General features: G+C 42.5%; 1 protein-coding gene and 1 long non-coding RNA gene across 12 annotated transcripts in view; one reads left to right on the forward strand and one right to left on the reverse strand.

Annotated features, from left to right (window-relative positions):
* The window catches only part of ANKRD42 (ankyrin repeat domain 42), a 22,596-nt gene extending 10,344 nt beyond the window's left edge, over positions 1–12,252 (reverse strand). For 3 of the 11 annotated variants that reach the window (XM_040583276.1, XM_040583277.1, XM_040583275.1), the window contains exons 1-7: positions 9,264–10,484; positions 7,596–7,703; positions 7,158–7,277; positions 6,440–6,575; positions 2,796–2,996; positions 1,907–2,032; positions 282–387 (exon numbers count right to left, since the gene is read on the reverse strand). In XM_040583276.1, the coding sequence (XP_040439210.1) occupies positions 282–387; positions 1,907–2,032; positions 2,796–2,996; positions 6,440–6,575; positions 7,158–7,277; positions 7,596–7,703; positions 9,264–9,452 (986 nt within the window). In that variant the 5' untranslated portion in view covers positions 9,453–10,484. The other 8 variants (XM_040583273.1, XM_040583272.1, XM_040583271.1 and 5 more) reach the window with 8 other exon arrangements.
* Positions 12,253–12,267: 15 nt separating this feature from the next.
* LOC121083182 lies at positions 12,268–14,013 on the forward strand. The gene is made up of 2 exons (XR_005826267.1): positions 12,268–12,534; positions 13,144–14,013. It is a non-coding gene; the product is annotated as an uncharacterized LOC121083182 (long non-coding RNA).
* Positions 14,014–14,043: the final 30 nt, after the last annotated feature.

Below are 14,043 nucleotides of genomic sequence, written 5' to 3' on the forward strand. Positions count from 1 at the left end.
GTACAGCAAACTGTGAGCATACTGGCTCACAACTTTCCTTCTGCAGATCAGCTAGTTTTTGTCTTTTATGTCTGACCTTATTAAAAAAAAAATCAAGTGAAAATTAAAATATTGTATAGCTACAATACAGCTTTGCTTATCACTTAGAGCTGGAATCCATGGGCCTGATCTGTTCTTGCTCCATCACTGAAAATGAGGATTAATTCCAACAAAGCTGACATGATATTGATACATAAACAGTAAGTAAATAAACGACAGAGCTATAGGATATGTACCGCTACCTCTTGGCTAAATCCTTTGGAGTCTCTCCAGCATCATTTGTAATGTCACAGTCAGCTCCCATTTCAATCAACCACCGTAAGCAATGGATATGCCCCTGTTCAGCAGCTACGGGAAGGAAGGTGCACACAGATCAGTTATACACAACTGAAGTGTTTCGAACCTAAAATGTCCTCCTCTTGTCATTATTTGACATGCCAGAGACTGGGTTCACTAAGACACCACAGGGGAGATACTATTCAAGAAAAGCCTACATGTCAAGATGCTCAGATCACAGGGGTACACAGTTTTGGGGAAGATCATGCAATGTGGTTTCATGATTCTTTCCAGTCCAAGAAATTTACTGGCAACTTTTCCTGAGCACAAGTTAGACTAAATTTGCCAAGTCTCATGCACGTGAGACACACAAGTAACTGCTGCCTCATGCTCCCTTGCAGTAAGGCCTGTATGTTATAGATTTGCAGCAAAGCACTGTCACCTCTCTCTGGCTTTGGACTCCCATATATCACACACACTAGTTGCCCCTGTCTGTGGTGCATGGTGCTGTCTCATGGAGGAGAGAAGCCAGAGCTTTGTGCTAGAGCTATAGGTACCTCATTTCTTGGGCCAGACACTCAAGGCAACACTTCTCAGCTGCAGCCTAACACAACAGCTTGGCCTAGTCATATGGCCTGGCATGGCTACTGCTTACACCCCGTGGTACCAGGAACAACGTCTCACATACGGATGATGGCATTTAGCATGTGTAGCTGAAACCTGTAATCTGTTTTTCTCAAGAAAGCAGCCCCTTCAGATATTTGCTGTACTTGTTTTCTTACTGAGATAAGGAAATGAAATTACAGTATCGGCCATAGTATTCGCCCATAACACCAACCCTGTATGTAAAGATTGGGGATGAAACAATTGTAGGTTAGAACCATTCTAAGAGGGTGGTCAAGAATGTAGAAAACATTTTTTAAATCACTACATACTACTTTTTTTAATGAGAACTTCAATTATGGTTTTAAAAATTCTACCATTTATATCTACTCAAAAATAAATGTGGGAAACAGTGTTAAAACCATATTACAAAAATACCTCCCTGTTTCCTTCTTCTCGTATTTCTTCTTTCAGACATTGCTATGAAACCCCCAAAGAGGACCGTTTTTCTGTAATGCTAGCACTCCACTACTTATCAAGGTGTTAGATACCAGAAGTTTACCTTCCTTCACAGCATCCCGCCAAATGACTTTGTTGTGGTTTTTACAACACATCTCCACAGTACTGGTATGTTCAGTAAATAAAGGTCCAAGCCGCGATACAGTTCATTCTTATACCTAGCTAGCCAATGTTTCTAAAAGTCACATCTCACCTGATAAAAAAAACTAATTAGTTTTCAGTTTAGATGTCGTTTTCTCTTGAATACAAACTCTTCTTTCTTGACTTCAGCTTGGTTATTTTGTTTTGAAAGTGCCACCTACACGCACATATATCACAAAATATTTTTTTCAGGGTTGCCCTTTTGAGCCCTCAGGAAATGAGATGCTGTTTTTCATGAAGTTTATCTGATGAGTAGGCACTTGAAAAACTAAGTAAACAAGCCAGCCACAAACAGTAACAAGCCAAAACACAGATCATAATTACTGACCTTTGTGCATGAGAGTGGATCCCTTATCATCCCGCTCATTAATATTGATTACTCCTCTTCTCACTAATCTTCTAAGCACTAACAAGTCCCCATTGAAAGCAGCGACATGAGCTGGGAAAGCTAAAACTGAAAATGAAATCCACATGTTTCCAAACAGATGACAGTAACTCCACTAAACACGCTCATATTTGTCTCTCATGGCTTGCCTCTCTCATACCAACTTATGCATGGACACTTCATAGCTGTAGTTACCAAGGTTAATGCACCTTTAATCAGTTAAAATGCAGCTGCCTAACTAGCACGGTTCATCACAGACTTGACTGAACATGCCTTGGTTATGGCTACAGGCATCTCACAGAGTTAAGAGATTAATTTATCAACCTGAAATAACAAGTATACCTTTGTTTGACGGTTGATGTTGTATTACTGGTGGTAACTGAGGTGATTTGCCTATTTTGAATTGCATAGTCTAATGAAATATATTAACTATTTTACTTCTCCTTACTTAAAAACTACCCATATAGACAATTTGATTTTTCTAGTAATTTGTTACAGACAGGGAGTACTGACATACACACATATATGTATAATGAAAAAAGACTAACAGATAAAGACGGTAAGTGCCTGGAAAAAGTAGAGAGGTAAAGGTGCAGTTCTAATATCCTTGGTCTGTTGAACATTTTATTTTGATCATGGGTAAACCTAAGATATTTACAAAATCACACTGAGTATCCCAGTCTTCAGCTGTCAGGAAGCATAGTAAGCATTGAAAAGAACTTCCTTATATTGGTAATTTAAATGTTATACTTCTGCTCATACAAGTTTTCAGAATCAAGCATTTCTATAGAATTACAATGCCCATTTTAACAGTATCTTTACCAATACTCACCTTCCTGTTTCTCTGGATGCTCCCCCTCTTCTTCCACACTATCAATATATTGGAGAATATTATCTTTATAGAACCGTTCAGCCAAGTCCCTTGGAGTCTCTCCTTGGTCATTCCTGGCTTTCAGCGTGTGCATGACACTGGCCATTTTACTGACCAAGAACATAAAGCAATGCAAGTGTCCTTCTGCCGCTGCCAGATGAGCTACAGCACAAGGAAAAATAAAGTATGTTAGAGTGGAACACTGCTGCCCGCCAAGAAAGCAGCGCTCTCATCACCAGCCAGATCTAGCTCATCTACCAGCACTTGAGCCATCCAACACTGCACAACAAGTGGGAGCAGCCTCACATGAATAGGGGATGTACAGCTCCTATCCAGGACAGTTCAGCTCTACGTAAAGGAGCTAAACGAAAGCTGTCAAGGATAGGATCTGCAAAGAAGAGTTCCTCGCTGAGCTGTTTGCAGGAGATAATACTGCCAAGAATCTGTTGAGCACCAGCTAGGAGAGTGCACTTCTGGGGTCTCATCTTTCCTGTGAACACAAATATCTCTTCAGCAGCTGTCTGACTTGCTGTCCTAGAGATACTCATTACAGAGGGCCAAGCAAGCAGTGTCCTTGATTAGGAGTTAAGACCATTTCTACTTTAGTCCCACCTCTACTGTGCCACCACAAACAAGCTGCGTCACACCCTCAGCCACCCCACCTATAAAAGGAGGACAGTGACATTCACTTCACCAGGTAAAGTATTGGAAGGCACATCCCATGGCAGAGGCTCCTATTCACACTCGTTGCGGATAGTTGCTGCGTGCAGGAGCTGCTCCACCTCACCATGGCAGTGACGGTTCCCCATGGGGGTCAAGTGTTTCACCCCTGACCCTTTAGGCTATGCTGAGGTTTAGATATTTAATACTACTAGAGTGCTAAGCCTATAACAGTGCAAGAGGTACAAAACATTTGTTCATTATTTTGTAATTGGTAGTATGCTCTAGTCCCATTAACGAGAAGAAGTTGCCAAACAAACGCTTATTATGTGTTATCACTCCATGAAAACGTTCTGTAAAAGCTTGCTGATGTTCTAGAGGCAAAAGGATTATTTTGTCTCCAGATAAGAACCTCGTTATCTTCATAATTAATAAACAATGTACCCAGGAAATAAAAGTCACCATTTTTGGCACATGCAAATTCTCTACTGCATACCATCCACAGCCTACCAGAGCATAATTGCTTTAAAAGGTGATGGATATTGATTTTACAGTAAGATGACAATAGTTTGGTATAGAAGATTGCTAAAATTTAATGCAACAAAATCTTGAGCTTCACTGAAATCAGGGCAGTTTTCCCCATTGTCTTAATTTTATTCAGTGAGTTAGTTACTCAGGGATAAGTGAATAGAAGAGATACCTTGTTAAAGGTAAGTACTGATTACTAGTCTGCTGGTGAAAAACTGACTCAACCCTTATGAATCCACTTTCAGATACCTAAAATCTTAGGGATAAAACCTCACCTTTTGGGATGAAACTTTTTTTTTAATCAGATGTCTTTCCTGTGCAGAAAGAGGTCAGAAAAGCTCAACATTTTCTGCAAAGGTGGCAAGGGGAAAATAGATTAAAGAGTTGAATTCTTTCTGTGTCTTTTTGCACAGTTTCAGTGGAATGCTGTGGAAGATCCATGAAGAAGCTTTTCGTAAGTAGCTTTTAACCTGTGTGTTTCTTAGTAGCTAGTGCCCAATGTCTAACTGTGCCGCACCATCCTCAGGCATGCTGAGCACTTGCAGTTGAAACTAAAGCCAAAGGGTACTGTGATGTTAACACAAAATATGCAGCTTAATGCTGAAAACTTTGAAAAACCTTGTCTCTGCCATCACAAATAGGCAGTGGGTGGCTGGTGTTGGCAGCCCAACTTCTCTGTGTTTCATCTCGCCTTTTATAAAATCAGTCTAACACACTACTCGCTCTTCTCAAAGTCACAAGTGAAAAACCAGTGCCTATGAAAAATTCAGATGTTGCACTATAATTAAATTAATGCTATATTTAGAACAGGTTTAACTACTGAGCAATAAAGGAAGCATGGATACGGCCAAAAAACCCAAAATGTTGAATTACTAAGCACAGCCCGTTCTGTACATTGATTGAACCACAGTTCTTCCAAAACATTAGCATGATTAGAGGTAATCAAAGCCTCTGCTATAATACACACGCGCAAAAGGTGCAGCCAGTTTTTCAGTTTCAGGTGTATGGCATTGCAACCTCAGTGAATTTGCTTCAGTATTCTCATAGGAAAGACTATAGCACTGTCCAGCTAATCTTGAAGCTGAAGTACGTAAAGATGATTTAAGTTCACTTGCTGTTTCACAAGCTGAGGAAAAGCTGATCTGTACAGCACACCGCTTCTATTAATCTTTTACTAGCAATGTTTCAAAGCATTTTCTTTCTTTTGGATGATAATATGATCAAATGAAACAGAACAAAGGCTGGAGGATCAAGCTTCTGTAGATAACAAAATAACAACAAAACCAATTTTCTACTAACCAGTATAGACAGAGCATTTAAGTAGAGCTGTGCTGGCATTTGCTATCTCTTCACAGGAGTCCATTATCAGGGAAATGCTCACAAATACAAATAAAGCTACCTTCTATGCTGCCACCAGGGTGCCTCATATCATGACCCCTTATTGCTAATACATCAGATGTCCTGCTGGGATGGAAGAGCTTCACATCCTTTAACAAGACCCAGGTTTGCAAAACAGAACACAGATACCAGTTTACTAGTTAAGTGGTGCTTAACAGAGGGTAAAAGATTTTAAGAAGGGATTTAAAAAGATAACTTCATACAAATCACAGAGGGAAAAAGTATGCTATTTGGAAGAAATAACGTGACAAACCATAAGAAGGAAAATGCTAAAAGGGAAAGGATGCAAGGAGAACCCAGGGTACGAGCAATACCATTCACTTTACAGCGGATATTGAGGCAGAGTGGTAGGCAGAGGGATACTGGAGAAACTATGAAAAGCAAGGAATAAACACTGCCCATTTTTTGTGCTCATGATTACAAAAAGAATACAGAGTACAGATTACAGGTAATACAGAAATACCATACAGATAATACAGAAATACTGGTATCCCAGAAACCAGGATGAAGCAATCACAGGTAAATGAGAACAAGGCTTTTACCAAATCAGTTAAGAAACAGTGGCATACAAAAACCTGCATATGAACATGCCAGAATCCGATCACACTGGCATAGCCATTAAAGGCTGGCACAGATTCAAAATGAAGCACACAGCAGCTGAAACTGCCTCCTTCCCACTTACCCTTCTCCTCCTGTGACCTCCTTGGCACATGCGCTCCACCACATGGATAGGAGATGCTGCCTACCTACACAGCGCTCTCAGCTAGGCTCAGCCTGCTCCCTACTCCAGCACCCATGAGCTCTGATCCCTGCCAGCAGCAGCAGCTAACAGGACACTGTCCCAACAGGTAAATACTTTGGATTTTATAAAACCCCTCATCATTATAAAAATGGAAAACCCATGTTGATTGCATGGAATCAAATAGCAAATCCTGCTGGTGTGTAGTTTGCTACAATTATCACATAACACAACAACTGTAAACCAAAGGTTAAAAAATGTGTGATTTATGCTGATATACCTGGAAGGTTTCCTTTGTTATCCACATCATCTATACATGCTCCCCATCTAACAAGAAGCTGCAAACACCCCAAACGACCATGAAAAGCAGCATAATGAACAGGCTTCCAGTCATTCCTGTCCGAAGCATTCACATTCTAAAATGAAAGCGGCAGGTTAATGCATTCATTTATGAATCTTAGACACAAGACAAATTTTATAAATAGGAATCAGCTGTTCATTGTGTCAAATTATTTAAATCAAATAACAAAGTTCATGCTACATATGCAGTTCCTGTTCCAAGACATGTACTTTTTCCAGGTTCTTGGGTTTATTTAAATAATACACAGATAAAATGTGCATTTTTAGACATACTTCTATCACTGCTTTGGTCATTATTCCTTAAATATTCATCTGGATTATTTTTTTTTACGTTTTTGACTCATTTACTATAGAAGATACATACAGTGCAAAAAATCACAACCACCACAGCACCTGATTTTCATTTAATGACACCCTCAGTGGAATGTGGTTTACTCACTTTATTCTCTCCAGATTTTTGGATCATTTCCCTAACATATCTTACAATAATAAAAAAAAAAATTTACTCTAAAAATAAATTCACCAACAGTAATTAATCCACAGTCTTAAATCTCAGTTTAAACTAGGGAGAGTTTGGTTTGGAAAAAGATACCAGATTCTGGCTTTGCGCTAGGGAACTGCGGGTAAAAGTCTCTCACCGCTCCACTTCGCAGTATGGTTTGCAAGGTGTAAGACCTCCCATGGGCTGCAGCTAAGTGTGACGGTGTGCACCCACAATCATCTTGAGCTTCTGCATTTACTCCATTTATTAACAAAGCCTAAAAGAAATGCAAAGAAAAGCTCGGTTCACCAGCTGAAAAAGCAAACATTGCCAAGAAAGATGACTTCAGACAATCAGCAGGATAACCTTGGCCTGACCCCAAGGCCCTGAGAGTGCACAAAATAAATGTGTTTGCACAGACAGCACAAACGAGTGGAGTGGTTTTAACTAGAGTGACTTGATTTCAGAGGTAAAGACATCAAGACAAGATGCTCATAGCTCCATTAGGAGCTCTCAGCTGATCTTCATAATGAATTTGTCCAGACTGAAGGTCTGCTCTACTTACTTTTGCTTGAGAGTGAATATCTATACGTACCTGCATGCAAGCATCCTGACCTCGGATAGCTGCAAGGTGAGCTGCTGTCCACCCTCTGACAGTTACATGTGTTGTATCAGCTCCATACCAGAGCAACCAGTGAAGGCACTGCTCAACCAAAACCAAAGGTTTTTATTAACTATTTTTCTTATGTATCTGAAGCACATTTTAAGTCCTAATTTATCAGTCGATGCTACATTTCAAAACAGTATTGGGATACGTCATTATGGAAATACAACACCCCAGAGGATGCCTTAGCCAGGTATTTGTGCATTAGGCAGTTACAGGTAAGTTATACTTCCCAGTTTTCACCCAAGGGTACAAAATGTGCAAATAACCTATTAATTCACATCCCAGCACTGATTTTACAGTATGGCTTCTTAATTTTACTCTTCCAGATTTAAAATGTAATCTGTGAGAGTATTCACGTGGCATGAGGTGAAAGAATTGGAAGAAACAATGCAAACATGCTCATTTGAATTCCAGCTAAAATTACTGGCAGGAAAAATACCATGTGACAAATCTAAAGCCTCATTTAATTTATTAGGCTCCTTAGGTGTACATAATCACATTTCTCTTCGCATCCTTCCATGGCCTACATTTGTTTTATTTGCCTTTTTCCAGTAGGCATTATTGCTCACAATGGAAAGGTTTATGAACTATCCAAAAACAGCTAGAAGACCCATTAAAAATTCTTACTATATGTTATTATGACTTATTATCTGCTTTCAGGCCAGCCTACAGCTACAGTTCCTCCACTGTCTCCACCAAGAAGCCTAGTGACAAAACCATGACAGATAATTCAATAAAGTCTAACACATTGATTGCAAAGTAGGAGATTCGACTAAAAAATGGCAGAATTTATAGAGGCAGAAAAGGGTAGATAAGCAATCTATTTTTAGGGTTGACAACACGATGATCAGCATTTTCTTGACAATTCCTGTACATTCCAGAAACAGCATTGCACTTATTGAGTTTAGCAAGAGCTTTACATTCTTTCCTTTGGGACATGAATTTTTATGTGGTTATTCATGGCCTTGTTGCGTCAAGGTTAGATTGCTGTAAAGATTGTACAAGGAGGCTGCAACAAGAAGGGGAACATTGTGCTGAATACAGCAATCCAGTCCTGCTGGAAGTTTAAAACATTCAAGCAAGCACCTTCTGACTTCTCCATCAATATTCAATGTCTTCATTTATTAAAATAAAATGTTTTAAGACTATTTCTATAGAAAATAAGGCATGGGACAGGACATTGGTAAACCGAATGAACATGTTTTCATGTCACTTCTCACTCTCTGTTTTAATCACCCTCTGAACATTTTACACATCCTACAGGATTTTCTAGGTGTCCCAAGAGAAGGGGAAAACACAACAGGGACAAAAGAAGATCATGAGTCTGGAAGGGATGCCATAAGGCACATTTTGCTCAGAGTAAGAAAATGACTGATTTTTGTAAAATCTGGCAATATTGACAAAGTAAACTGTCTGGGGCTTCAAAAAGAGAAAATGAAAACCTAAAATCTCATACTTCTGCTCTTGGTTAATATATTTAATGAGAAAAACAGGCAGAAAATTACTGATTTAGCTTGATCAAAGCTAGCATTTTTGGGTCCAGCCTCTCCCAAAGAAAAAAAAAAATTGCTGTGTCTGAACACTACCATATTTTACCTCCAGACTTCCAGAGTGGGCAGCACATTGCAATGGTGTGAATTTGTGGACTAAATCCACCTCATTAATATCAGCTCCATTTTTTATCATTGATGCAAGATGTTCTACATCACCAGCTTTCACTGCCTCATGCACAGAAGTATAATTTTGCTTCTTCTTGACAGCTACTGAGGAATAAGAAAAGGGCATTAGTCAGTTCAGTAACATTTTAGAGATAGGAAATAACTGATGAATCAAAGAAACAACAGTGTGTCAGCTTCACAGGAACCAACCAAAATGTTCAGACTAACTTCATGAGATTGAGATTCATACCAGCAGGAATCCTAAGACACTTCTGTTTGTCAGAAACAGAGCAATATGCAAAAACCTGAGACAGCCATGCCCTCTGCAACCCCAGAAAAAGGTCCAAAAGAGTAAGACCCAAAAGAAAGATGACAAGAAGCGCAGCAAGAGCAGGAAGCAGAGCTACTCCATGTATGTATGCAAATGCTGGAGCAGGTCCACCCCAACACTGGCTCTCTTCCAAACCTGTGGGCATCACAAACTCTTTCATCAATCACATTTTCAAGTATGACACCAGGGAGGCTTCTCACTTGTGCAAACAAGTTGTCAGCCATCACTTCCCAGGTGCTTCACACAGCCATGCCTCTGCCGCTGGCTGCCTAAGGACTTGGCACAGCATGGCATATCACAGTGGAGGGCACCAGATCCTTCACCAAGTGAGCATACTACACAATTGCTCTTGACTGAACTACACAGACCAGCTTCAGGACAAACTGATGTCAAAATTAAAGCTGCTGTACAAAAGCAGTTCTTCGTACGACACGTTAGTCATCCGGCGTTGCTCTCTCACTAGAACTACACCATTGCTCTGTCACAGCTCACTTTGTTAGCAGTCTGATATTTTGCTCCCACCAAAGTTAATAACGTTTTCACTGACTTCAATGGCACAGGATCAAATCCTAAATGTAGAAGCAGTTGGGTAAAAAAAAAAAAAATCCACGACCAGGCCACGGGAACAAATAACCTGTGTTCTCCTTCAGGCCTTTCCACTGATTAACTATGTAACTGGAAACAATGGGAGTCACACACCCAAACCCCCTTGCAACATCTTGGTATGTTGCCAAAACTTGCAAACAGAAATAACGTGTTGTAAGTAGATCTAACAGCTAGGGTCTAACTTCAGATAGTCAAGCATAAGAGGAACCTAAAATAATTAGTAATCACCTTCTACAGTAGTCATCATTACAGTACCAAAATGCAGTAACACTGTTTGATTAGACTTCGCACTGTTAAAAGTCTTGAAGAGGTAGGCTACTGTCTGGCAAGTCAAGCAATCCTGAAATTATTTGTACATTGTACAATTTGTACAAATGAAAATGTAGGTCTTAAGGTATTAGTGCCTCAGTTTTTCCACCTGTGGAGAAGAAACGGTAGTAGTAGTAAAAATTGTTATGCAATTTGAGATTAAAAAATGTTAAAGAACATGAATGAGATATTGCATGAACATGTTTGTGGTATATGTAAAAAAGTACTACATACAATTAAAAACAGCCTTCGCAGTTTACCAGTTCCTATTTTCCTGTAATGTGTAGCGTGATAGTAGTGCTAATGCAGATTTAGGGTTGCCACAGAGGAAGAGGGCTGAAGCTGTTTCAATAATCCAGCCTGACTGTAACACACCCCATGCTGTAATGCAGCGCTTGATATTGTGGCTGTGTATCACTCCGCTGCCACCTCCCCCAGCTCAGCAGGCTGCATTGCTGCCCTGCACAAAGCGGTTTCAGCAAGGAACCGGGACTCCATCCTGCAAGATACTGTTATGAGCAAACAGCAGCAGTGTAGAAACACAGAATGATTCAGATTGGAAGGGACCCCAGGAGGTCATCTAGTTCATGTTTCTGAAAAATATTTAAGTATGTTTTGTGGTTTGAGTTGTTTTTTTTAAAGAGACAATATCACCAGGCCATAATTTTCCCACCAGGGAGTAATTTCTCATCGCCAAGTGACGGTTACAGACTGTAACACAATTATACAGACTTACATGAGAGGAAGATCCGGTTACACTACTTGCCAAAGTACTGTGTTTAACACAATGTCCCAGTACAGCAAGTTCAAGGTAATGCCTTTTTTTTTTAAATCCAGAAGAAAAGCAAATGACAAGGCTGGCCAGCAAAGTGAATTGTCTCACCTCTCCCGCTGGAGACCTACAACTGTATGGAGTTCAACGCCAAGTGCTTCTGCATGGCTTCTTGGCACAGGCCACCATGAACTAGCCAAAGGCACTGTCCCGGGATGGAAATTCAGTAAACAGCTGTTAACATGAATTCTGTAAAAAATACCTCGTTTTTGAAAGTGAAGTATAGGTTCTGTAATTTCATGCAATTTTTTAATCAAAACTGCTATCAAATGCCCATTGGATGTTCTAAGATAATTCCTTTGCAGAAAGTGAGCGTTTTGAGACGAGTATCTGCCTAAAACCCAATTAAAGAAATTAAGTGACGAAGAATACAGCTCAGAACAGGGCAATGAGAGAACCTGAGGCTTTCCAGAGTTTCTGTAAGGCACAAGCCCACCCCTCTGCAGCAGGTCTCGGCAGCAGCGCCTGAGGCGAGGGGAGGCCGCCGGCCCCAGCCGACCCAACACCGCGGGGCTGGAGCGCAGGCCCGGCCGGCTGACGCGGGGCTCACGACCGCCGCTACCCGCCTTCCCCCCCGCGTCTGGCCAATACAGAGCGACCCGTGGGTCCCAGCGGCGCCCCGTGGCACAGGCCGAGGATTTCGGGCAAAATCCCTGAGGAAAGGCTGAGCCGGGGCAGCGCGGCAGCGGGCGGCCCCGTCATGGCGGCGCCGGCCAACGGAACTTCCCCCTCACGCCGCGGCCAGGAGACGGGCCGCTGCTGCCGCCCGCCAGCACCAGCGCCGCGCTCGGGGGCCGGCGGGGCTGCCCCAAGGCCTCAGGGAAGGAAAGCGGGGGGAAGGAGCGCAGGCGAACAAGTCTCACCGGCCGGAGGGGAGGCGGCCGGCGGCCCCTCACAGCAGAAGCGGCTGGCAGGCCGCCACTCTCTCCGGGAGCCTGCGCCCTCCTCGCCCTCCTCCTCCTCCCCCGCGGAGGAGTTACTATGGGCACGGCGTGCGCTTCCCCCGGGCTCGCCGGGCCGCGGGGAGGCGGCGGCGGGAGGAAAATGGCGGGCGGGGCGGCGCGTGCCCGGCGCGGGGCGAGGGGCAGCCATGGCGGCCAGGCCGGGAGCGCTGCCCGCCGCCTGCCTGAGGTACGGGACGGGCAGCTGCGGGCAGGAGGGGCAGTGCAGCAGGGAAGGGATGAAGGGGGGGGGGGGGGGGGGGGGGGGGGAACGACACACCCGCGTTGCCTTGCGGCGCTTTTTGGCAGCCCTGGGGTTGTGTCTTCACGGCATTCCCCAGAGAGGTGTCACCACCAAGTACCTGTTCTAATCTCTGAAGCCATCGGTGATGCATTGACCAGGAGGTATTGAGCCTGTTCATGCTCCCAGCGGGGCCATCAGACTCCAGTCCCGATTTGTAGACGCTGAACCGCCCCCCCCCCGCGCTAGGATGCTCACAGGGGGGTGGGCTTTCCACCCCCCCCCCTCCCCCGCTCCTCAGACCCTCGGTGAAACCCAGCTGGAGCCAGGAGGGCAGCCAGGTTCCCCTGATGGGGCAAAGAAAGCACCCTGCATTTCCAGAGCCCCACTTCCAAGCAGGATGAACCCATCACGTTTACAGGTGTGCCATGGACCAAGACAGGCCCAAATTAGAGCTTAATTATCTTCATTATTAGAAAGTGGCCATAAATCCTCTCGCTGCAACTTACAGGTATCTTTCTGTTCTATTCCTAACAATTTGTTTTCTTTTTCCAACAGCCTTCTGCATGAAAACATCACATCTCTGCTCAGTCTCCCCTGCATTTCAGTTTGCATGATTCAGAAGTTGACAGTATTCCAGGACACAAACTGCCAATTCCGCCAAACATCCCTGCTCCAAGATGAAGTTGCAACAGTTAATGCACCAGGAACTGCTCACAGCACAGCCAGCAGCCACACACCCTGCAATAAGGACTGACTCGCCCTCCATCAATCTCCCAAGTATTTTTGCTCCTCTAGACTTTCCCCAATTGAAAGACACTTTTAAAGCTGACATCTGCAGCAGGGCACACTTGCAACTATTACTACAACCTTAATATGAGAGTCGAAGACTTAAACTGCTTGAAACCCAGTTGTGATGATGGAATAAAGTATTGCAGGCAACAGCAAAATCACATTCACAAGCTGAATTTCTACTTACATCATACAATCAGGGCAAATTCTGATCTCCCAAGTACCCTCACTGCAAGAGCCATATAGTAGGACTGTGACATTGCTTTGACATTTAGTGCTTAGGTCTTGCTCCCAGCAGCTCTAAAAATATGCACTATATATATATGGCAGAGTGAATCAAACATTAAACGGACATTCTCCTACAACACACAATCATATGATTATTTCCAATCCCATAAAGATACCAGCCACACAAACCCGCTACTGAAAGGAAAACAATCACACTCAAAATGTATGCTTAATTTTCTTTATTACATTTAAGAAATAACAACATCTCAGGATATCTGGTTTAACCATCTAAGTCCAGTCATAAGCAACAAAAAAAAAAGTTAACCATGTTTCAAATGAGCATTCTTACATTCATTCCCCCCTGTAATGTAAAGAAAAGTGTTCAGCTGTATTAAATTCTTAGGTGTTTGACTAATGGAGAAAAAAAAAAAAAGTCTT

Source organism: Falco naumanni, chromosome 2 (assembly GCF_017639655.2).
Source record: "Falco naumanni isolate bFalNau1 chromosome 2, bFalNau1.pat, whole genome shotgun sequence".
Lineage (NCBI taxonomy): Eukaryota > Metazoa > Chordata > Aves > Falconiformes > Falconidae > Falco > Falco naumanni.